General features: G+C 40.2%; 1 protein-coding gene across 2 annotated transcripts in view; it reads right to left on the reverse strand.

Moving 5' to 3' along the window:
- LOC143028404 (rho guanine nucleotide exchange factor 10-like protein) overlaps positions 1-25,589 on the reverse strand; it is a 198,804-nt gene that overhangs the window by 86,063 nt on the left and 87,152 nt on the right. For both annotated transcript variants that reach the window (XM_076190434.1, XM_076190433.1), the window contains exon 2: positions 3,299-4,932. In XM_076190434.1, the coding sequence (XP_076046549.1) occupies positions 3,299-4,907 (1,609 nt within the window). In that variant the 5' untranslated portion in view covers positions 4,908-4,932. The remainder of the gene's footprint in view (positions 1-3,298; positions 4,933-25,589) is intronic.

A 25,589-nucleotide genomic window follows, 5' to 3' on the forward strand; every position in this document is an offset into this window, starting at 1 on the left:
GATACATATCTCTCGGTACTTCTCGTATTATTTTCCCCTATAGTAGGTTGCAATCTAATTTTACTGTGTTACTGCATCACTCCAATCTAATAACATATGTATATATATATATATATATATATATATATATATATATATATATATATATATATATATATATATATATATATATACATATATATATATATATATTCGTGCAATCACCCTATTCATTAGTTAGCTAAGCACGGTAGAGTTACATACCAAGTTTCAACAACGGGTGTGAATTTTGTGATTTACTAAAGTCACCCCTTCCTTACGTTTTCTGTAATTCTCAATTGTCTCCAACTTCTGCCTCACAGTTTTGTATGTTTACTCATACATTGTCTACGCACTTCTGTCTATCTCCTTCCTTCCTTCCTTCCAACACGTACAATTCGCACTTATCTTGTAATCTTTTAATCAACTCCCTCTGCGGCGAGGGGGGAGGAGGAGGAGAGATATCTTTTTAATTGCACTGTCGTCCATGCGTGCATGTGTGTGAATACGTATAATTAATGTAAGAGAGAGATAGAGAGAATGTGAGAGAGTGAGAGTGTAAAAGCGAGTGGGATTGAAAGAGAGTGAGAGTGAAAGAGTGAGTGAAAGAGTGAAAGAGAATGAAAGTGAAAAAATGAGTGAGACAGAGTGAAAGAGTAAAAGAGTGAAAGATGAGAGATGAGAGTGGTGGATGGGACGGGAATGGGTGGGGAAAAAGCCTTTATATATATATATATGTATATATATATATACACATATATATACATATATATATATATATATATACATATACGTATATATACATATGTATATATATATGTATATATATATGTGTGTGTGTGTGTGTGTGTGTGTGTGTGTGTGTGTGTGTGTGTGTACACACGAGTCGTTCCAAAAATAATGCCTCCGAATTTTTTTTATTCGTAACTCAAATAGTTGAAGAACTACGAATACGGGAGTGCCACTAGGAAAACGAGTGAACATTTATGCTTCAGAATTTATCTCTCCACGTAATCAGCCCCATTCTCAATTAACTTTTGCCAGAAAGGAATTGTGCATGGCCATCCGGAGCGCCGTTTGTCATTCCCATCACTGTCACCACTCCGGAATCGACGAACCCATCTCCTAACCGTGCTGACATCAACCGTCTCGACTCCGTAAACGTTCACCAAGCGTCGGTAATTGATGATTGGTTCCACTTCAGCGTGGAGGAATTCAAGGACGGATCTCTGCTTGTGACGTACATTCCATGATAGGGATTGGTTTATTTGACTGTAACACCGTCAATATCTGCAACAGTGAAATGGAAAATCCCACCTCATGAGCGCAAAGGTTTGGTCATCATAACAATGCCATAAGTCATTACTTTTGGAACTACTCTCGCGTGTGTATGTTCGTTGTATGTATGTGTGTGTGTGTGTGTGTAATTCACCATGGTCTTGGATCACGTATTGGACTTGTGACCGAAAAGCTACTAGCCTCCCGGATGAGAGCTCAGAGCTCATGTATGATCGATCTACGGGTATTGCTGTGATCTGACACACACCCAACTCCGCGCCCACGAGCTGGACTAACGGCTCGCAGCGCAGCAATAATGAAATTATTTCAGCCCTGGGCGGGACTCAAACTCGAACAACTGGGTTAGCAGTTGTAAACGCTACCAATGCGCCGTCGAGTCGTGTGTGTATAAGGAGAGAAAGAGAAAGAAAGAGAGAGAGAGAGTTTGTCTTGTACCTAGTTGCACTTAATCGGTGTAGTACATGAAACTGGAGCTGCCCCGCTAGCTTGTGTACTTATCTGCCTAATTGACTGCCTCCCTACTACCCTAAGCCCTTATCTGCCTGACCACCTGCCTACCAGTTGGTCTGCCACCCTGTCTGCCTATCTACTAACCTGCCTGCCATTCTGTCTACCTGCCTGCCTGGTTTCCTACCAGCCTATACACTCATCAGGCAGACTACCTGTGTCTGACTTCTTTGTCTGCCGCCCTATCTGCCTATCTACTAACCTGTCTGCCATTCTATCAATCTGCCTGGTTTCCTACACGCCTATACACTTATCAGGCAGACTACCTGCCTCACTGCCTGTCTGTCTGCCGTCTTCTTTGTCCGTCAACTTATCTGTCTCTTCGCCCGTCATCCTTCGGGGGCCACTTAAGCTTCCCGTCGGTTCTTCGCGTCGTCGTCTCAAGTGGATGAGCCTAACTAGGACGAATCGCATCCGCATCCGCATCCGCATCCTGGTTGCAATCCGACCTCATCCAACACCTTCCCCCACTTCTCATCCGGATACCAAAGTTCGTTAAAAGGTAGGAACATTGATGTATTATGTATCTTATTTGTTATTTACATTATCATATTTTTTATTTTTTATTTTAGTATCAATATGATTATTTTTCGCATCCGACCTAGATATGGATCAAAAGGTCTCCTGTCGGCATGCTCCGCCTTTGTAATCCTTTGTAATGGGACCTAAAGCGGTGAATGATCAACTTTGCAAGGTATGACACTAACCACCAGGCTTCCGTCAAATTTTAAAATCTTGTTTATCTGTCGGTTGGAGGTGGAAAATCTCCCCCAGAGTCACGTCTACTGTCTAACAGGTCTTGTAAGGAGGATACAATAAAGTTCATTCACATAATGGACAACATATATATATATATATATATATATATATATATATATATATATATACATGTATATATATATATATATATATATATATATATGTATGTAAATATACATACATATATTTATATATACATATATATATATATATATATATATATACATATATATATATATATATATATATATATACATATATATATATTCACAGAGACACGTGAATATTAATTTGCAGGAAAACTACTGGTAAATGAAAAAACGTAGTCCGAATGTTTTTGTCTATTTAAGACATCTTTAGGGAATACGTATTCCCTGAAGATGTCTTAAATACACAAAAACGTTGGCACTACGCTTCTCATTTACCAGTTGTTTTCCTGAAAAAAAAAAAAAAAATATATATATATATATATATATATATATATATATATATATATATAGTTATATATATATAGTTATACAGTCCATTGATTATATTGAATACCATGATACTAAGATATATTTTGCCAGAATATTGGTGATGCTGAGGTGAGGTTACACAACCTCAGCGAAGTACGATAAGCACCGACAAGCTGCGTCCCTAAAGGACCATCGTCACATCAACAAACAACCTCGCTGCCCCGCGTGCGCCTAAGTACGGGAATCAAAGAACTTACCTTTCCTGGAGAAGTGCGGAAGCTTCCATCCCCTTTTCTCGATCTTCTCCTTCATCCCTTCCAGCTTGCTCCTTAGACTCTGTCCTCGACCTCCCGAGGGCCGACGAATGAGGACGTCCTTCAAGTCCAAGGATTCGCACTTGACGAGCCGCCCAACGCCTGAGTGGAGGATGTGCTTCGGGACCTCCGGTGCGTTCCTGACAGACCCTTTCCCTTCGTCGACCGAAGACGCGACACCGCTACTTCGAGTAGTCGAAGTCGGGCTGTGACGCTTGCCCGAAGTCGCTGGCCCGTGGTCGGGGGTCCGAGGTCTCGGGACGTCGTAAGTCGAGGCCGCGACTCCCGAGTCCATCGAGATCGAGCTCTCGTCCACGTCAGGTCGGATCAGGTCGTCCACGTCGAGGTTCGGGTTGGGGATGATCTTCCTGTGACCTGACTTGACCTTCTCGTACTCGTCCATGACCTCTTCGATCAGCGACTTCCGCCAGGACTTCTTCTGCGCGGGCGGTGCCCGGGTCACTAGGCCCCCAATGTCGTTCCTGTCGGGGATCTCCTCGTAAATGTTCTCCGAGGACACCGACTCGCCGTAGCCGTCGGACTCTTCGAGGAGAGCCTGCGCCCGGATGACCTCTGCAGGGGACAGGATCCCTTCGCCAGCATACGAGTACACCTGCTCGTCCTCCACCCTCCCCGGCTGGCGACTCGTCATATTGGAGGAGAACGAAGACGGAGGACCTGGAGGTCCCGGAGGAGGAAGAGGAGGTCCTCCCGGCGCCGACTCGAACGCACAACTCGTGACGTCATGTCGCCCTAAACCGACAAAGCCTTCCATGTCTCCTCCGGGAGGTTCGCGAGGCGACGGCGCGTGAGTCGGAGGACGACCACGGGGCGGGGAGCACCTCGGGCAAGGATCCTCCTCCCAGCGACCCAGAGGGAGTCTCGGTGAGGAGTGGGACAGGTCGCCCTTGGGCGGCAAGGGTGAGGGTTCGTCCTCGAGCGGGGGAGAGAGAAAGACGCTGTGGCGAGGGAACCTGGGGACCTGGAAGTCGGGCTGCGAGCGGGAGAAATATTTGTACTGTTGTTGCTGTGGGTGGGAGTGTGGGAGGTGGGGAAGGGACGGGATGGGAGGATACGGAGGGTAGGTCAGGTGGTGGTGATGGTAAGGCCCGAGCCCAGGTCGTGAGGACCTTAGGTACACGTGATGGGTGGGCTGCTGTTTCTGCTTCTGCTGGACGTGCGAGAAGGACGACGCCCTACGACGTCGTTCCTCCTCACGAGTCATCTCCGTTCCTCCTCGGGAGGAGACGGAGTAAGGCTCACTCATCTTACGATAGGGCACAGCATCCCCGCAGAAGTTACTGACGAAGGTGGTGGTGGTGGTCGTGGTGGTGGAAGGAGGAGGAGGAGGAGGGGGCTGGTGCTCCGTGGTCCGCGCGGGGGGCAGCTGAGGACCCGGGCCTGAGTACGGGGGAGGGAGTGGGGGCGGTGGGTCCCCGCAGAGTGACAGCGTGAAGTCCGGATGCCTGGAAGGGGGAGTGGCGTATCTGGCGGAGTACACCGTCAACTCCCTCCCTCCGGAACCGTCCCCGTCGGCGGGGTTGTCCATCATCAAGAGGTGTTCGGGACCATGCCACCTGTAAAACAAGGACAACGCTAGTAAAAAACAATCGTGAAGGTGACCATAACAACAACAGCAATAACAATAATAATAATAGTAATAATAATAATAATAATAATAATGATGATGATGATGATGATGATGATAATGTAAGCAGAATAGGAAACACAGGAGTCTTGGTCTTGAGTTTATTCCTGCGAAACTAGTCAGGAATAAACTCAAGACTAAGACTCCTATGTTTCCTACTCCGCTTACGTCCTGTCAGAATGTCTCAACAATAATGATAATAATGATAATAACAATAATAATACATACATACATATACCAAAGGCTTTTTCCCCCTTATAAGGGAGGTAGACAAAAAACAAAGGCATGCATAAAAACCACTCCCACCCATTCCATCCCCAACATACTCCATTCCTATCCACCCTCTTCCCTCCCTCTTATCTTGGCACCTCCTGGATGACGGGTCATCCCTGCATCTCGCCCACTGCCCTGGGTCAGAAGCAGTGTCGCAATGGAAGGTGTCTGCCCCAGGGCGGTTGGCAACGATCCTCAAGTCCTCCCACAGATCTCTGTGGTAGTAAGAAACTTGCAACTAAAGTGGTCTACAATGTCATCGTCCGAAAGAAATAGCTACTGGGGAGCAGTCGCCGGTTATAAGTTCTCCATACAGGTCTTGGGCTCAGTCCGGGTACCAAGTGTCAGCCCCTCGGGGCTGAGCTTCCAAATGAAGTTGTGGGGGTTGATACGTTCTGAGGATGATCAATAGGGAGATTTTTTTCTCTGTGTGACGTCTATCTTAGAGGAACACCACAAGCAGGTACCCGCCATTGAGGATAAATAGTAAAAACAAAGGAATACTTCACTCTAAAGCTCAAAGTAAAATCATAATTGATGGTGAGAAAATCTCTACGAAATTGAAGAGTATAATTATTTAGGTGAGATGCTAAAGCTAACTAAAATTCATGACACATAAGATAAAATAAGAATAAAAAATGCAATATAATTGGTTAAAAATATTTGGTAAATGTAGGACCATCATATTAGGCTCTCTAAGACGCAATATTTACAATCAACGACTAACCCCAGCTACGATCTACTGACGTGAGACTTGGAAACTGACGAAGGCGATGGAGACGAAGCCGAAGACTGCGCAGAGAGGAATGAAGAGACTAGGGATAACGCTCAAATGCAGGAAGAGAGCAAGTTGGGTGAGAGAGAGAGAGAGAGAGAGAGAGAGAGAGAGAGAGAGAGAGAGAGAGAGAGAGAGAGAGAGAGAGAGAGAGAGAGAGAGAGAGAGAGAGAGAGAGAGAGAGAGAGAGAGAGAGAGAGAGAGAGAGAGAGAGAGAGAGAGAGAGAGAGAGAGAGAGAGAAAGAGCAGACTTGGGTGAAAGTTACCTTGGTGGCAATAAAGGACCGGAAGTGGGAGAGGTGGGAGGGAGGTAGGGGGGGAGGGAGGGAGGAGGACAGGGAAGGTAGTCAGCTGGAATGACGGGAGACGGGGCAAGTGTATGACACCGTGAGACGGGAGGCGTGGAAGACCAGACAGAAGGTGGAGAGAGGGCGAGGTAGAGAAATTTGCAGGAGTGATGTGGCAGTGTTGGGCTGTCACGTGACTCATGGAAGTGTTTGGGGGATGCCTTTGTTCATCTGTGGACTACGAATGACTGATTGAATGACTAATATACTTCGAATACACTGGATACATCAACATAACAACGATAAAGGTAATACATTATTTTATATAAGAAAAAAATATATATAAGGTAATAATTGTAATGGTAAATATAGAGATGACGATGATGGTGACAGTGATGATGTGGTGAAGGTAAAGCTGATCCTGTTGGTGATAATGATGATAATTATGGTGGTGGTGGTTGTACGCAGTCATAGAAGCTTGAGAGCTTGAGGGGAGGCCCAAGTTAGCCGTGACGTCATCGTGACGTAAAACATGACGCGCTCGGCCAGCCGTCTTTCTGATTAATTATTGTTGTTGTTGTTGTTGTTGATGCTGTTCCTGTTGCCTTTGTCATTGTTGTTGCAATTGCCGTTGTTGTTGTTGCTGTTGTTGTCGTCTTTACGTTGACTTATTGTGTTGTCGATGTTGGTATTATTTTGCGTCAGGTACATTAACAATTTCGCCTGAATGAAATCCCCTGGCGACAGACACAATAAATGCACAAATCACTTACAAGAACAGTGAAAGGTTTAATCAAGACGAGTTGATCTCTTTTACTAAATAAATAAACAAGTAAATACAGGGCAGTGGGGGAGATGCAGGGATGACCCGTCATCCAGGAGGTGCCAAGATAAGAGGGAGGGAAGAGGGTGAAAGGGAATGGATTATGTAGGGGATGGAATGGGTGGGAGTGGTTTCTATGCCTTTGTTTTTTGGCTACCTCCCTTATAAGGGGGGAAAAGCCTTTGGTATACGTATTTATGTAAATACGTTTAGATTTCAGGTGGAAATAGGTAAAAACTGGTTTACTAATAGGGGTGTTAACACATGGAATAGACTTAGTAAACATATAGTAGTAAACGCTGAAACTATCAGTTGTTTTAAGGAGAGGTTAGATAATTCTATGGATGGGAATGATAGGTGGTAAGGGATATGGAAGTGCCTAGTGTAGGCCTTATGGTCTCTTGCAGTCTCCTTCATTTTTATGTTCTTATGAATGAATAAGTAACTACAAACAAATAAATAAACACTATGTAAATAAAATAATAATGAAATACTAAATGAATAAATAAATACCAAATAAATAACTCACTAAATAAATAGACAAATACAAATAAATAAATACATATCAACAAATACAAATACATACAAATAACATACACTTCCTGAGGGCTGTGATAACAAATACATACGTCACCAACGAGGATGCAAAGGTTAACCCCAAGACAGGCTTAACCTTCAGGGAGTGGGAGGGAGTGGGAGGGGTGTTTCTCACCCTCATCTGAATGAATAAAATCGCCTGACGACAAGCTAGCCGGCCAGTCAGCCAGGCGTCGGACCAACTGTCTGTCGCGAAGGAAAGAGTGAAAGGGAAATGGACTCGTTGATTTTGGCGACTCTCGCCTTCTGCTGTTGAGCGTCAGCTGTTCCGAGTACAGATCACGACGAGAAAGGAGAAAGTATAGTGGGTAAGACCTACAAAGAAGTAGCAAATAAAAAAATAAAAAAATAAAAAATAAAATAAAATAAGTTTGAGGAAGGTGGAAGAGAAAGACACGGGTCTAAGGCCGAGTTTATTCCTGACCGGTTTCGCTTAGAGCTTCTTCAAGAAAATAGAATGAATAAAAAAGGAGAGTGAGAGAGAACGAGAATTTTTACACACACAAAGAAAAAAAGAGGAGAGGGGGAAAGACCAAACCTTTACCTAAGAAGAATTCCTTCTTCCCTCAATCCACCTCCATTTACCTTACATCACCTGGCGGCAGATGAATTAAACTGACTGAGGCAAAGGCCGTGACCTCACGGAAGGGATTAAATCAGGGATTCGTAACCTTTTTCATTCCAGCCGCCCCCCCCTTCAGGAAATATCAACATTTGTCTGGCTTCTATTTACTTCTCTCCCAAATCCCAACCCCCCACAAAGCAGGTTCGACTCCTTGGCCGCACCACGTTTCAATTGCTGCATGTTTGCCTCCTCGAGTTTCTCGATGTTGATGGCTTAGAATTAAAATGATCTGTGTTTGATATATATATATATATATATATGTGTGTGTGTGTGTGTGTGTGTGTGTGTGTGTGTGTGTGTGTGTGTGTGTGTGTGTGTGTGTGTGTGTGTGTGTGTGTGTGTGTGTGTGTGTGTGTAATATGTAGCACCAGGCCATAGCCCCACCTAAATCCTTGCCCTACCTCCCTTGGTTGATAAATACTAGATTAAGCTTATCACGTTTGGCAGCTTTTCTATGAAGACTACACATTTCATTACGGGTAAAGTCAGACGTTTTTATTCTGCAAAAAAGTGTGTTACTATTACTACTTTTACTACTACTACTACTATTACCATATTATGTTGATGAATTTCTGTTCGTTTCGCAACAAAATCTGTTCATATTTTATTTTGCTTATTTACTATTTCTATTTAGTGTATTATCATTACCATTAGAACTATTATTACTATAACATCAAAATTAGCCCCTATCACATTTACCTCTACAATCTTTTCACTATTACTATTACCATCATTGTCATCATTATCACTATTGTTATCATATTACGACAATCATCAACTATCATCAATTATTACAATTATTATTATTATTAATATTACTATTATTATTACTATTATCATTATCACTATCGTTATCATATTACTATAATCAATTACTATTGTTATAATTAATATTACTATTATTATTACTATTATCATTACTATTATCATTATTACTATTATTATTATTATCACTAATAATATTATCATTATTACCACTGTTGTTGTTGTTATTTATGGTACTTTTGTCGTTATTGCCGTCGTCGACCAGTATGTTCCCGCAACAGGTGAAGTGACGTAGCAGTTTTGGCGAGTTTAGCCAGGCGACGAGCCACTCTTTTCCAACAGAACAATTAGGAAATTTCAACACACGTCGCATTTCCTAACACTCATAATCTGTATTTCCTTGTTTCGTTTTTCTTTTTCTTTTTATCAAGTTCGATTGTATTTCCTCGTTTGCGCATTAACATGAGTTGACAAACTGTGTCTAATAATGAATTATTTATATTTATATACTATAATCAAATGAATTATAGTATATAGTTATAAATAATTCATTAGTAGAAGGAAAGCAATCGCCATTTGTCAACTCTCGTTGAATGTGCAAATGAGGAAATACAATCGAACTTGATAAAATGAAAATAAATAAATGAATAAATAAATAAATAAATAAATAAATAAATACATATACCAAAGGCTTTTTCTCCTTACAAGGAAGGTAACCAAAAAACAAAGGCATAAAATCCAGTCCCACCCATTCCATCCCAACATATTCCACTACCCTCCACCCTCTTCCCTCCCTCTTATCTTGGCTACACCTAGATGACGGGTCATCCCTGCATCCTGTCCACTGCCCAGGGTCAAAAGTAGTGTCGCAAGACACAGCACATTCACAGCAAGGCCGCTTCATTAAATCGGCGAATTCAACTCTCCGTCCCTTCATGCAGAAATGGAGAAGACGGGTAGAAATCCCTTTAGGCTGCGTCAAATTATATATATATTTTTAAATATACTCCCTCACCCCCCCCCCATCACCAACCCACTCCTTTTCATGCATCACAGCGTCATTCATGAACGACCATTCCCCATTCACCCATATCCTCTGTCCTCTCCCGTCCTTCCTCAACAGACATTCCCCTCTTTCCCAATGCCCCTTTTATCCCATCCATCTATCTCATCCTTAGTCGCCTCCTCATGTTCACTCCTTCCACGCCTCTTTCACTAATCTTTCTTCACTCATTCTTTCCATGTGTCCAAACCAACCCAATACTCTCATCAACCCTATCTCCCAACTCCCTTTCCACCCCTGTTCTCCTCCTTACCTTGTTTCTCACTCTATCCAGCCTAGTAACCCCCATCATACTTCTCAGCCACCTCATCTCAAACACATTCAAACTCTTCTCTCATATTCCATGTTTCTGTTCCATACAGTGTTGTCGGCACAATCACTCCTTCATACAATCTCCTCTTAGCATCAATTCCCAAATGTTTATTTTTCATTACACTTTTTAATCTGCCAAGGCATTTACTCGCTTCTCTCAATCTACTTTCTACCTCCACCTCCATTCTTCCCTTTCCCACTACATTTGTACCCAAGTATCTAAAACTATCCACTTCCTCCCTTATTCGTCACTTCCAGTCTGCTGCCACTTTCTCCCCTTGTACATCTCATCATCACCTTACTTTAAACCACATTTACCTTCAACTTCCTTCTTTCGCACACCTTCCCAAACTCTGTCAATAAATTCCTTAATCCCTCCTCTGATCCTGCCACAATCTATTCGGTGATCCTTGGAACAACCCAGAAATTATTTATAAATCCAATTGTAGTTTTAGGAGATAGTTGAATCTTTCCTTATTAAACACCTGCCAAATTTTAATACTTCCAAAGGCCAATGGTCACCAGATTGCATCACAACTTATGCTGTTAATAGATTGTTGCCACCTATCTCGAGTCAGCCCCACCTGACATGTGACTTGAGCCACCTTCCCCTGTTCTTAATATGTCATTCTTATTGTATATATTCATGTCATCTAACTTTTGTACTTATCTCCTGAAGATGACCATAGTTGTGGTCGAAATATACAGATCGTCAGTTTCTTTTGCTTTGTTTCTCCAAAAGTGGGTAAAACTTAAACATTTTACAAATGTGCAACTACATTTCGGTTTTGTGAAATTATATATATATATATATATATATATATATATATATATATGTATATATGTGTGTGCGTAAGTAACCCCTAGGAAAAGTAAACTAACGAAGCAGAGCGCTTTCGTATAATTACATCTTCAGTGCAGATACAAAGAAGGAATTCCTTCTTTGTATCTGCACTGAAGATGTAATTATACGAAAGCGCTCTGCTTCGTTAGTTTACTTTTCCTAGGGGTTACTTACGCATTTGTGAACACACGCTCCTAGTGTTTTTATTGCATATATATATATATATATATATATATATATATATATATATATATATATATATATATAGATCTATATATAATATATATAATAATGAATTATAAATAATTACAATAATAAATCCAATCTTTAGTTCATACAAATTTTCTTATAATTATTAAATTCCTGCCAAAAAGATTGGCTATGTTCACGAGAATTACTAAGATTTCATTGCATTCAATAATTAATCAATTAATTTCACCTAATACAAAACCACTTTCTGTCACGTATCGAATTTTGGTTCCTGACGCTTGCTTTCCCTCAGGCAGCGGGCGAATATTCCAGATGCTCCCCCAAGTGGCGGGAAAGGAGGGGTTATCTTTCTTACGCAACGACTTTCACAACAAACGGAAACATTTGTGCCCGAGCGAGCGCGCACTATACACCAATAAACAGTAAATTACCCCACTTTCACCTTCGTTAAAACTGTAGTGATGTAATACAATAATGCCACTTTTTCTATTTGTATACTTTCCCTGTCTACAATTGTCTTTACTGATGCTATCCAATAAACTAACGCAGTAGAGCGGATCGAGTGGGGGGGTACATATGTCACGCTGATGCTGGGGGCACAGAGGAACCCCCCCAACCCCGTCGACCGGCCACCTGGTGCAACGTCAAAGGTTGAATTAAAACTGTTTAAATAAATCTGTGATTTAACGTACTTAACCTGCATCATATACCATTTAATTGAAGGCAGTGTATATAATTATGATGATGGTGATGACGACATCAATGAAATTAAGGGTATTTATATAAACAATGTCAAATTATTGCAGATACATGGGATAGGAGGAAAACTGTTAAGAGCAGTCAAGAGTTTTTACGAGAGTAGAGCATGTGCTAGAATCCCGAATGGAGAGAACGAATGGTCTGAGGTAAAGGTGGGACTTCGACAGATATGTGTAATATCACTATGGCTCTTCAATTCATACATGGATGGGGTGGCACAAGTGGTAAACGCAAATATTAAGGCTGGGATTGGAAATGGTTAAAGAAAATGGAGAAAAGTGGGAGATAAGCCAGTTGTTTGCTGACGACACTGCGCTTGTGGCAGGATCAGAGGAGGGATTAAAGAAGTTAGTGACGGAGTCTGGGAAGGTGAGAGAAAGAAGGAAGTTGAAGATAAATGTGGGTAAAAGTAAGGTGATGAGATGTATAAGGAGAGAAGATGGCAGCAAATTGAGAGTGAGGAATAAGGTGGAGAGACTGGAGGAAATGGATAGATTTAGATACTTGAGGGTGAATGTGGCGGGAAAGGGAGTAGTAGAGGTGGAGGTAGAATGTTGATTGAGAGGAGTAAATGCCTTGGGGGATTAAAAGTGAAATGAGAAATAGAAATTTGGGAATGGATGCTAAGAGGAGATTGCATGGAGTGATTGTGCCGACAACACTGTACGGGGCAGAAACATGGGACATAAGGGAGGAAGAGAGGAGTTTAAATGTGTTTGAAATGAAATGTCTGAGAAGTGTGGTAGGGATTACTAGGCTGGATAGAGTGAGAAACGAGGAGGTGAGGAGGAGAGCGGGGTTGGAAAAAGAGTTGGGAGATAGGGTTGATGAAAGAGTATTGGGATGGTTTGGACACATGGAAAGAATGAGTGAAGAAAGATTAGTAAAAGAGATGTGGTAAGCAGAGGTGGATGGAGTGAACATGAGGGAGCGACCAAGGATGAGATGGATGGATGGGGTAAAAGGGGCGTTGAGAAAGAGGGGGATGTCTGTTGAGGAAGGGAGAAGACAGAAGATAGGGGTGAGTGGAGAATGGTTGTGTATGGATGATGCTGTGATGCATGGAAGGGAGTGGGTGGTGGATGGGGAGTGAGGGAGTATGTGTGAATGATATTTTGATGCAGCCTGAAGGGATTTCTTCCCGTCTCTTTCTGCATGAGGGGACGGAGAGTGGGGGGTCGCCGATTAAATGAAGCGGCCTTGCTGTGGATGTACTGTGTCTTGCTGCATTGCTTCTGACCTAGGGGAATGGGCGAAATGCAGAGATGACCCTTTATCCAGGAGGAGCTAAGATAAGAGGGAGGGAGGGGGTGAATGGGAGTGGAGTATGCTGGGATGGAATGGGTGGGAGTGGATTTTATGCCTTTGTTTTTAGCTAGGCTACCTCCTTTGTAAGGAGAAAAAGCCTTTGGTATCTGTATTATAATTATTATCATTAGTATTGTTATTATTATTGTTTCTGTTATTGTTGTTGTTATCATTATTATTATTATTATTATTATCATTATTATTATTATTATCATCATTACCATTATTATTATTATTATTATTATTATTATTATTATTATTATTATTATCATTATTATTATTATTATTATTATCATTATTATCATCATTATCATCATTACCATTATTATTATTATTATTATTATTATTATTATTATTATTATTATTACCATTACTATTATTTTTTTTTTATCATATTTGCGCCAAAGTCAAGTTAGTAACAACAGTAATAAAAAATTCCTGGATTCCCAACGCACACGGACAAGGTAACAGTTTCACGCACACACACAGCTAAGCGATTCAAAGCGTCCGCGCCTTTCTGCCAAGGACGTATGACGGTATATTTAGTCTACTGTCAGTTCTATTCTTTGGCATTCATTGCCGCGGACATAAATGATGCCACTTATTCATAATTTGGCAACCCTTTTTTTTCACTCTCAAATGACATGAATTACCCACGAAATTAATTCATGGTCTCTTCATTCATTTCGTTTTTTTATTTATTCATTCATTTACTTGTTTATATCATATTATCTATGGTTTCTATGTTTTAAAGACTTTCAACTTTAAAAAACAATGAAATATTTTCACATATCAATAAATCCTAATTCTCAAAGGCTTGATCAAATCCGACCTACATCTTCGATACATTAGCCTATATCAGTCTATGACGAGACCCTTCTGTCGAAGCATTGGCGCATAGCCCAAAATCTTCCCCAATTCATGTTTCTTCTTCCTCTTCTCTTCATCCTCTTCCTTCGCCTACGCGGCAGTACATCAGGAATACATATCATGATCATTTACAGCCTAGAACGCAACATGACATCACAGGATCAGAGGACCAATGGCAGCCTACTGGTAGAACGCGACATGACGTCACAGGACCAGAGAACCAATGGCAGTCAAGAACACGACATGACGTCACAACGCTCAGGGCAAACTCGCCTTTGGGAATGATAACATCAACAACGGAAAGGTAATCAAGTTCTCTGTCGGAAGTTAAGCTAAAGGCTATGTAGGGAACTCTTGACGAATGTAGAGTCGAGAGCTAAGCTAACGAAAAATCTAGAAAATCTAGACTAAAAACGAGACGATAACTAGAAAAAATAAATAAAATGACAATGGGGCCCCTCTCGCTCATAGCAGAATAAAATATCCTGACGACAACGTTAAGAAGTCTTCCCCGATGTTTACAGATTAACTCCCGAGTCCCTTCCGTCAAGAGGTCACCCTTAAAAGAGAATAAAACTAAATATCCACAACAATACTATTGTCATAAACAAATGTAGACATAACTGTCTTTTTTATATGTATATATTTTCATAGCATTAGTAGTGATGATTCCTTACATCGTACTAATGGGAAAACATAACAGCAAAAAATCTTATATTTACGCTCAGAATCTGTATACTCGATTTAATCTGAAGTCCAAGTAATATTGCCCAGGTAGCAACGTTATTACTAATAAAATACTGTTTTTTCAAATATTCATAAAATGAGGTCATACATGTAATAAGATAAATAAGGTTTGAAAGTGATATAGAAACTTACCTATTGACATACGGTCGAAAAGTAATGGAACAAAGTGATGACGGCTCGTGACGTCATGTCGCATTGATGAAATATATACACTTATTTTGTAGTGTTAATAAATGTTCTGATTATTCTTGAAGAACATTCTATGTAAAATCTATCAAACACCTATATTTTATAACACCACTGATAGTAATGGGTTTAATCAAAAGAACAAGTCAAAATCAGGTGATAGCATTTTTATATTATCCATTATAATAAGAAACAAATTCCAATGACGATATTTTGTATATATTCAACTTTTCTTTTCCTTGTGTTCCTCATGAACGAACTGACAATAGATCTACTAATGAGTTAATTAAATATATATTCTTTCAAATTATCTAATATAGAGTATTTTGTTGAATTTAGACTACAAAGACAACTGTCGTAAGGTAACATGAAAGTCCAAGACACGTATGTATTCTTTCTGAAACATTTGTTTTAATTTTATCAAAACAGATTTTGTAAATCACCAAAAACAAATATTTTGACAGCGACTTCAATCATATACATAACTTACCAAACGTGGCCTGAGATACCTATTGATAACGCCAGATATTAGATATCATAATCTGATGCACTACTGCGGAAAGATGTGTCGATATATTTCCGACATACTTTACCCTGGAGGTCTCAGTGCGTTCGGCTGTGTATGATTTCAGCCACTCACTATTCATCTTTAAAAATAGGTACGAATGCAAGTAAGCTTCATTTCAAATATTTCTTGTTAAATATCAGCTTCTTCCAAAACATTGTATTTTTGATAGAATGTGATGTAACATATACATTTCTGTACAATATTCAAAATATACGTCTCGCCATATTAGCGTTACATGACAAATAAAATAAAGTTGTTATTATGATTTGGCAATCACACGCTTGCGCGTTGAAAAAAAAGGGCTTGCTCTGAAGTTGGCAGCCCTGCTGGGGAGCCCACAGAATCAATCCCCCACGATCGCGGCAGCAAACGCTTCACAGAGGGGTTGATGGAAACATTTGTCGAAAATAGCGACACATCACGCAAACACCATGACTTGTGAACAACAAAAGCGTCCTTGACTGCAACTGAGTGATGTAAGGAAGACAATGATTACTGTCTGTCTTCAAATTATTATCTATTTTTATCACATTCTCTTACGATTAGGAAACAAAAATAAAAGAATATGTATCTTTACTCACTTAAAGGTCTACTGATATACGTGTTAACTGAACTGATACGTTTATACTGAAAAACGCCATTTGATTCTTCGAATGTGTCGTCATTTGGTGACGTATGTAGACGCGGCACGCGGGGAATTTGAATTTGAAAGAAAATAACTGCACGTGTGAGATCTGGGGAAGCAATAACCAGTTTCATATTAATTCGTTCGCTACCGAAGGTGTGTAACGAAGATTAATGAAATCGGATGGTGACGATCAGAATGAAAAGAACAGTACTAGTGTGTACATTTTTTTCTTTCAAATATGTGAACGTGGACAAACAGCAAGAGACCTATTGGTCCTTACACAGCTGTTTCGGTATCTAATCTAATAGAACGCTATAATATGTTTTCTTTTTTTTTTTACCTATACTAGAGCAAATAATTATAGACATGACATGGTTCTGCAGCTAAATAAATGTAGAGATGTTTTACAAATATCTCGACAGTGGAACAATTGATGACGTTGGATGGTAGACCATTCCATATAATAACAATGAGATTGAAGAAAAAGTATGTTGGTAAGTTTGTTTAAAATCGTTTTCCAACCATTTTGCATCCATTACTCCTGGTTATATTGGAAGTGTCGATTGTAATGTATTTTCCCACATCCATGTTTTCAATTCCTTTAACTACTTAGGAGGAAGAGGTGGTGGTGGAGGAGGAGATGGAGGATATGAGAGGAACGAAATTGAGAACGAGCTGGAGAATAAAATGAGAAAGAGAATAAGGGAAAAATAAGGAAGAGAAGGAGCAGAAGGAACAGGATCGCGAAACGGAGGAAAATAGAAAATCTCAATAATTTTTTTTTAGGGAAAAACCCTGTGAGGAGACAAAATATGTATTTCACTATTAACTGATATATATATATATATATATATATATATATATATATATATATGTGTGTGTGTGTGTGTGTGTGTGTGTGTGTGTGTGTGCGTGTGTGTGTGTGTGTATTATCGTCTCTTTTCGCTGATATCATCTTCAATATTCAGCGTGTCTGTCATTTCCTTTCGATGCCTAGCTTGCACACGCGCGCACGCACACATATGCTACAAACTGGTCTTTCGACGTCGTCGAGAATTTCCTAAGGGAAAAGTCCATTGTTCGAGTGACCCAGCTCACCAACTTCTGGTGACGCCCTTAGCAAAACAATGGCCTCTCTGCATCTCGGGTCAATCCCTCTACTTGAACAAAGGAACACCTGCGCGGACAATGTCCGAGCCCGGCGCCTCTCGCCGTCGCTCAAGTCGACGCGACGAAACCTTTTCATATTTTCATGGTATGACAACATGTGCATATGTATATAGGAAATGTTTCTGGCAACCTTCGTTTGAACGGAGCTTGCCTTGTATTCGTAGAGAAGAATGCTGTTTGGCACAGTAAAGACAAGAAGACTACCCGATTTTAATTTCCCCAATGCAAATTTAAACATACAACATACATTTTAGAAAATTATACCAGCGAAAGATAACACACACACACACACACACACACACACACACACACACACACACACACACACACACACACACACACACACTCACACACAAAATATATATATATATATATATATATATATATATATATATATATATATATATATTAATATAACACACACACATATATATATATATATATATATATATATATATATATATATATATATGTAAATTTTCTATGGAATACCATCTCTTAACATTTCTAAATTTGTTTGTAAGAAATATGCTTTGAACCACAATATTTGCTATACCCTTAACCTTACCTACCTTTATCTACATTAAGTAGATAATCCTTGATTTGTTTCCTGACTTGGATGTTGGTCTTCCGTGACCTCAAACGAGTCGACAACCTATTCTCTATAACCATCTCATACATACACTACACATCAAATAAATAATTCTAAAATAATTCATAATTATCATTCTACTGTGTTTGTAATGATAACTCATGGCGATTGAAAACCATTCGTTCCACAATGAGGCCAAAGAATAAGAAAATAATTAGTAAATGAATAAATAACAATAATTATAATTATAACAGTGATAATATAATAGTAACAAAAACAATAATGAAATAACAACGATAATAATAATAATAATAATAATAATAATAATAATAATAATATTAATAATAATGTTCACGATTTTACGGAAATGTGTCAACGCTTATGTGCAATACTGTGAAACAGACTCAATTCCTCAGCATTATGACGCAGACTCTCATGCCCCCCACCACCCACCCCACCTCTCTGGTCTACATTTTCTTCTCACGTGGTGTAACGGTCACATTGCAATAGTCATGCAGTTGCAAAATGGGAAATATATATGTGTGTATATATATATACATATATATATATATATATATATATATACATATATATATATATATATATATATATATATATATGATTATTATCCATTGGATCCCTTCTTTCCCCAACTTCGGAAAATGTGCTTCTCTTTCCCACAATTATAATACAATTCGAGTAATCTAATGTCCTTGAAGAATTTATTTTGATGCTCTGGTTATCTGCATTACGCGTGCTATTTTGTGTTTTGACTGACGCAAAGAATATTAGGTTAGATTGGATTAGGTTAGTTTAGGTTAAGTTTGGTTAAGTTTGGAAGTCCAGAACAGGACTCGAAGCTGGAGAAGAGACCCGTTGGGAAGGAATTCCATCCCTGCGTTGCAACAAGACAAGGTTAAGAGAAAATCTTGTTCTTGCAGACAGCCCCTGCGTTGTGCAATCAAACTGTCGAAAGCCAGTACTATGTCTGAGACAGTTTCGTATCCAATAATGCAATCTGAATCATCGTACAGACGCATAGACAAAAAAAGCGTTAACAGTAAGTCTTCACGTGTAAACAATATGTTTATGCGACGTCAGGTCTGCCTGATGCCTTATTCAAACACAATGGCAGCTGGTTCAACTCTACCAAATTAAAGATAGACGTCTCTTCGTATACAATATAAAAATCTGCAACTTCAACCGTTGCTCACCCAACTCCCTACGTCAACTACCTGCTCCCTCTACTGCCGACAAAGACCACAACTGCTCAATCAATCATGATCTGTTTTCAAAGGCCCTTAAGTGCTCTCCCCACCACTCCACCCCACCCCACCCCACAAACACACACCGCCTTCCGCATCTATTGTTACCGGTATTTCCGTTAAAGATCACAGCTCTCTGGGTTGATGGTGGAAATGATCAAGATGTGTTACTAACTTAGTACTGTATTACTTTTACTATTATTATTTCATCATTATTATTATTATATTATCATTATTACTATTATTATTATCAATAATAATATTACTAGTATCATTACTATTATAATTATCGTTATTAATATCATTCCTGTCGACATTACTCAATTATCCTCACTACTATCATTGTTACTACTATCGACACTATTTATTATCAATCAAAAAATCTAAATTAGTCAAAAATAGTATAAAAACATAGTTAAAATGACAATCAGTCTGCATGGAATTTAAACGACGTAAAAAGCATGAATTGCTCCAGCAGTCAATAATATGGTTTCAACGATACATATAGTAACAAATGTTAGCAAATAGTAACAATGCATAGTATATAAAAAAAAAAAAAAACTGAAAAAGACTGGATCGTAAGTTGTAATTCAAACTCTTGACTAAAATGAAATTTAGAAATGCACCAAACAAGTCCACTGAATGGTTCATTAAAAAGACGAGAGATAAAACATTTGCGAACTGTACCCTGAGACGATATTTATCATATTCCCAGCTGACTTAAAAGACACAAAAGAAAATGAAAATTTAAATAATAATAAATCTATCTCAATGTACCAAAGGGCTTTTTCCCCCTTATCGAGGAGGCAGCCAAATCAAAGGAACGTACCTTCTACCCACTCCACTCCCATCCACCACCCTCTCCTTCCTCTCATCTTAGCTCCTCGTGGATGATGGGCTATCCCTGTCTTCTATTCACTGCCCGGGCCAGAAACAATGCAGCAAGACACAGTTCATGCATAGCAAGGCCGCTTCACTTAGTCGGCGACTCCCTTCTCAGTCCCCTCATACGGAAAATAGAGAAGACGGGGAGAAATCCCTTCAGGCTGCATCAAAATATCATCCGTGCACAGCCATTCTCCATTCACCCCTGTTCCTTGCCTTCTCCCTTTCCTGCTCAACAGACATTCCCCTCTTGCTCAAAGTCCCTTTCACCCCATCTTACCCCTCTCAAGTTCACTCCACCCACATCTGCCTTCCACACCTCCTTAAAGAGCTGTGGATAAAAATACTAAAAGCTCCGCATCAGCATCTATATCTTTCTTTTATGCTAACCTTTCTTCACTCATTCTTTCCATTTGCCCAAACCATTCCAATACTCTTTCTTCAATCCTATCTGTCAACTCGTTTTCCACCCCCGCTCTCCTCCTCACCTCATTTCTCACTCTATCCAACCTTGTAACTCCTATCATACTTCTCAGACATTTTATCTCAAACACATTCAAACTTCTCCTTTTGGCCTCTCTCAAACTCCAAGTCTCCACCACATACAGTGTCGTCGGCACAATCACCCCTTCATATATGTCTTTCTCTCCATTTATTTCAGTAGTAGTAGTAGTAGTAGTAGTAGTAGTAGTAGTAGTAGTAGTAGTAGTAGTAGTAGTAGTAGTAGTAGTAATAGTAGTAATAATAATAATAATAATAATAATAATAATAATAATAATAATAATAATGATAATATAACAACAATAATAATAACAACAGTAATAATAATAATAATAGAGATCTACAGTGGATTTTGAATTTGTAAATATAAATATACCAAAGGCTTTCTCACCCTTACAAGGGAGGTAGACAAAAAAAACCAAGGCATAAAATTCACTCCCACCCATTTCATCCCAACATACTCCACTCCCATTCATCCCCCTCCCTCCCTCTTTTCTTGGCTCCTCCTGGATGACGGGTCATCCCTGCATCTCGCCCAATGCCCTGGGTCAGACGCAGTGTCGCAAGATACAGCACATCTACACTCTAGTTCTAAATTTGTTTAGGATAAATCGAATATTAAGCTCCCATATGAGTCCATCCATACCGCTTCAAAATTACTACCCAGCAATCAAATCAAAATCATATTCAGTTACCCAAATAGCATTTTTAGAAAAGTGGTAAATGTCCATCACAGAATTCCTATGAATGGCAACCCCAAAGTGTATAAATTACCATATCGTGATTGTGACGAAGTGTACTGGGGACAAACGGGACGTGACCTACCCACAACAATAAAGGAGCGTACAAATTCTATAAAATACGGAGAAGAAAACTCAGCTGTATTCCTCCATTCAAGTCTTTTAGATCACCGAATAGATTGGAAGAATGCAGCTACAGTATATCATTCATATTGTAGTTTCGAGAAAAAAAACCTGTCGAATCTTTATTTATTAAACAATTTCCTAATTTCAACACATCAAAAGGTCAATGGTCACCTGATGCTATTATTAACTTGGCAGTTACCAAACTTATCTCCAAGGAACACAAGGTCCAACCCCATCAAGGACATGTGACTTGAGGCTTCCCTAGTTACCTTTTCTAGTATTTCCCTCTATGTTCTTGTCTTCCTATTCTATATATGTGCCTGTTGAAAAGGACTACAGTCAGTGGTCAAAATATACGGTTTACACTGTATATCAGCTTATCTTTCTCCGAGAGTGGGTCTAAGTTTTATATACATATGAGTGTATACACACACACACACACACACACACACACACACACACACACACACACACACACACACACACATATATATATATATATGTATATATATATATATATGTATATCACAGGTGAGAGATGTAGTAACACATTTGTAAATCACAACTAACACCACAGCAGTCGGACGGAAAAAAGAGCTGAGTAAGCGAAACTATATATTTCCATTACTAACTGCAATCCTCTTCAAAAATATATAGTTCCGCTTACTTAATTCTCTTCCGACTGTGGTGTTAGTTGTGACATATATATATATATATATGAGAGTGTGGGTGGAGGAAGAATACGGGAAGATGGGCTGGAACTCCTTTATTTCTTATATGTTTTTTCCGACTCGGTCTTCTTAAGTAAGCAGTGTACAAACTGCTTGAACCATTAAATTATATATACACTCGAAGACGGGGACATTTATAATTGAGAGGTCCAAACTGTTTGTAGACAGCTTACTGAAGAAGACCAAGTCGGTCGAAACGTATAAGTAATAAAGGAGTTCCAGCCCATTTTCGCTTCTTCTTCCTCCACCCACATTCTCATTTGTCTAAACCCTTCATCCATATATATATATATATATATATATATATATATAATATATATAATGTATATATATATATATATATATATATATATTTAGATAGATAGATGGATAGATTGGGAGACAAAGGCTATATAACTCGTTACCATCATCCATATTGTTATGCAAAAGTTTGTGTTTGTGTGTGTGTGTGTGTGTGTGTGTGTGTGTGTGTGTGTGTGTGTGTGTGTGTGTGTGTGTGTGTGTGCGCGTGTGTGTGTGTATTCACTTCAATATTTTCAAATGTTTGACTTCTTAGAGATTCCTCTCTTAATGTTAGCAGAAGAAAATCGCCTGGAAATAGGCAGTATAAGCATATATACATGTCAAATAGCGATAAAGGATATTTCCAATAAATCTGACCTCACTTTGAATCATTGCAGTGCCCTTTCCGAGCTGTATTCCTCTACATCGTATTTTTACGACCCACGTAGATCTGCGAGGTCGTAAGAAAAACTCGCCCAGGTCGTAATCACTGTATGCTACCACGAAAGACACAGACAGGTTCCAGTGATCCAACAGTCAGTGTAGTACCCAGGAGTGAATGCTCGAGCGAAGATCTTCAAGGGTTCATTATCTTCCTGCCGCTTCGAACCTTTTGTGAAGTTTCAGACCTGAGCGGCGCCACCCCCTCCTCCTCTTCCTCCTCCTCCTCTTCCTTCTTCGAATGAAAGTAAGCACTTCGTCTTTAACCGGGTTGCTAATGTGTGGAATTCGTTACCTTCCACCGCCGTTGAAAGTAACCCAATAACAACATTTAATAATCGCTTAGATAAATATCTGAACTCCAATCAGCAAATAAAATATTATCCTCTGCAATAAAAGATCTGACAGACCGGCATTTAATTGCAATTGGATAGGATAGTGGTAGCGGTGGTGTTAGTTCATCTTCTATCGCCTAGTTGCCCTGTTTTCTTAAATGTAGTTTAGTATAATAAACACAAACATCCTCGTTAGGGCCAGTGGGCCTGCTGTTGTTTGTTCTTTCTTTGTGTTCCTTTGTGTTCCTCCTCCCTCCTCCTTTGTGTTCCTCCTCCCTCCTCCTCCTCCTCCCTCCTCCTCCTCCTCCCTCCTCCCTTGGGATCTTCACCTGAGGGACGGGAGTCCCTTGGGAGTCCCTCAAGGTTACGGCCCGGCGCTCTCGTCCGCTCGTATCGATCCCTCACCTAGCCATACGCTTTGAACCCATTCTAGGTTCCCGCATCCTTCTAGGACCTCAAATTTGTCTAGGATCATTACTGATTATTTAGGTAAATTCCACGTAGCCTCCCCCCTGAAAAAAAAAAAAAAAAAAAAAAAAGATATATATATATATAAATATATATATATATATATATATATATATATATATACATATACATATATATATATATGCAACTAGCTCAAACTACTCAGACTGTGTGACTATCCTACTAGGCACTTCCCCCTCCCCCTCCCAAACTTCCCCTCCGATGTCCTTAATCCTCTTGACCACAGCGTCCTCCTCCTCTTCCTCCTCCTCCTCCTTCTACTCCAACCTGGAGTCTCTAAGGTACTTCTAAACTCCCAAAGGTACAGTGTAACCACGAGAAGTCTGTCACTCCCTTGTGTCGAGACACTTTTGCTCCACCCTGTACGTAGTCCCACCCCCCGAATCATAACCGCCTTTACTACCCGCATAATACACACGCACGCACACACACACACACACACACACACACACACACACACACACACACACACACACACACACACACACACACACACACACACACACACACACACACACACACAATAGATGAGCTCCGAGCTCTCATCTGGTAGGGCAGTAGCTGTCGATCACAAGTCCAGCACGTAAACCAAGACAGTGGTGAACCACATACATCAACGGCTTGTTCTAATGGTTAGCGTCGAGAGCTTGCAAACGTGTACACCCGAGATGAACCCTCGCTAAGGGTTTCGAAGTTTCATCAACACGGAAAATCGTTACTGTCTCTTTGAGCAAGGGGATGGTGTGTGTGTGTGTGTGTGTGTGTGTGTGTGTGTGTGTGTGTGTGTGTGTGTGTGTGTGTGTGTGTGTGTGTGTGTGATTCGCCATGGTCTTGGATCACGTGTTGGACTCGTGATCGACAGCTATTTCCCTCCCGGAAGAGAGCTCAGAGCTCATATATAACCGATCTATGGGTAATGCTGTGACCTCACACGCACACACACCCAACTCCCCGCCAATGAGAGCTGGAGTAACAACCCGCAGCGCAGCGATAATGGAATTATTTCAGCCCTGGGCGGGATTCGAACCCGGACCTCCGTAGTGGCAGCCGGGAACTCTACCAAATGCGCCACGAGTTGTGTGTGTGTGTGTGTGTGTGTGTGTGTGTGTGTGTGTGTGTGTGTGTGTGTGTGTGTGTGTGTGTGTGTGAGGTCACAGCATTACCCATAAATCGGGTCATATATGAGCTGTGACCTTTCATCCCGAGAGGGTAATAGTTTTCGAACATACTCGTAGTTCCACACCTCCATCCACCCTCTCCCGGTCGTCTCGTAGCAGGTTGTTCCACTCCTCTACTCCACCCACCCACTCCACCCCGTTCCAGCCAGTGAGCGTGTGTTGTATACCTTACCCTGGTTCACAGGTGTCTCCTTTTAGTATTCCTTCATCC

Source organism: Oratosquilla oratoria, chromosome 9 (assembly GCF_046742065.1).
Source record: "Oratosquilla oratoria isolate Oo_2021 chromosome 9, ASM4674206v1, whole genome shotgun sequence".
NCBI classification, from domain to species: domain Eukaryota; kingdom Metazoa; phylum Arthropoda; class Malacostraca; order Stomatopoda; family Squillidae; genus Oratosquilla; species Oratosquilla oratoria.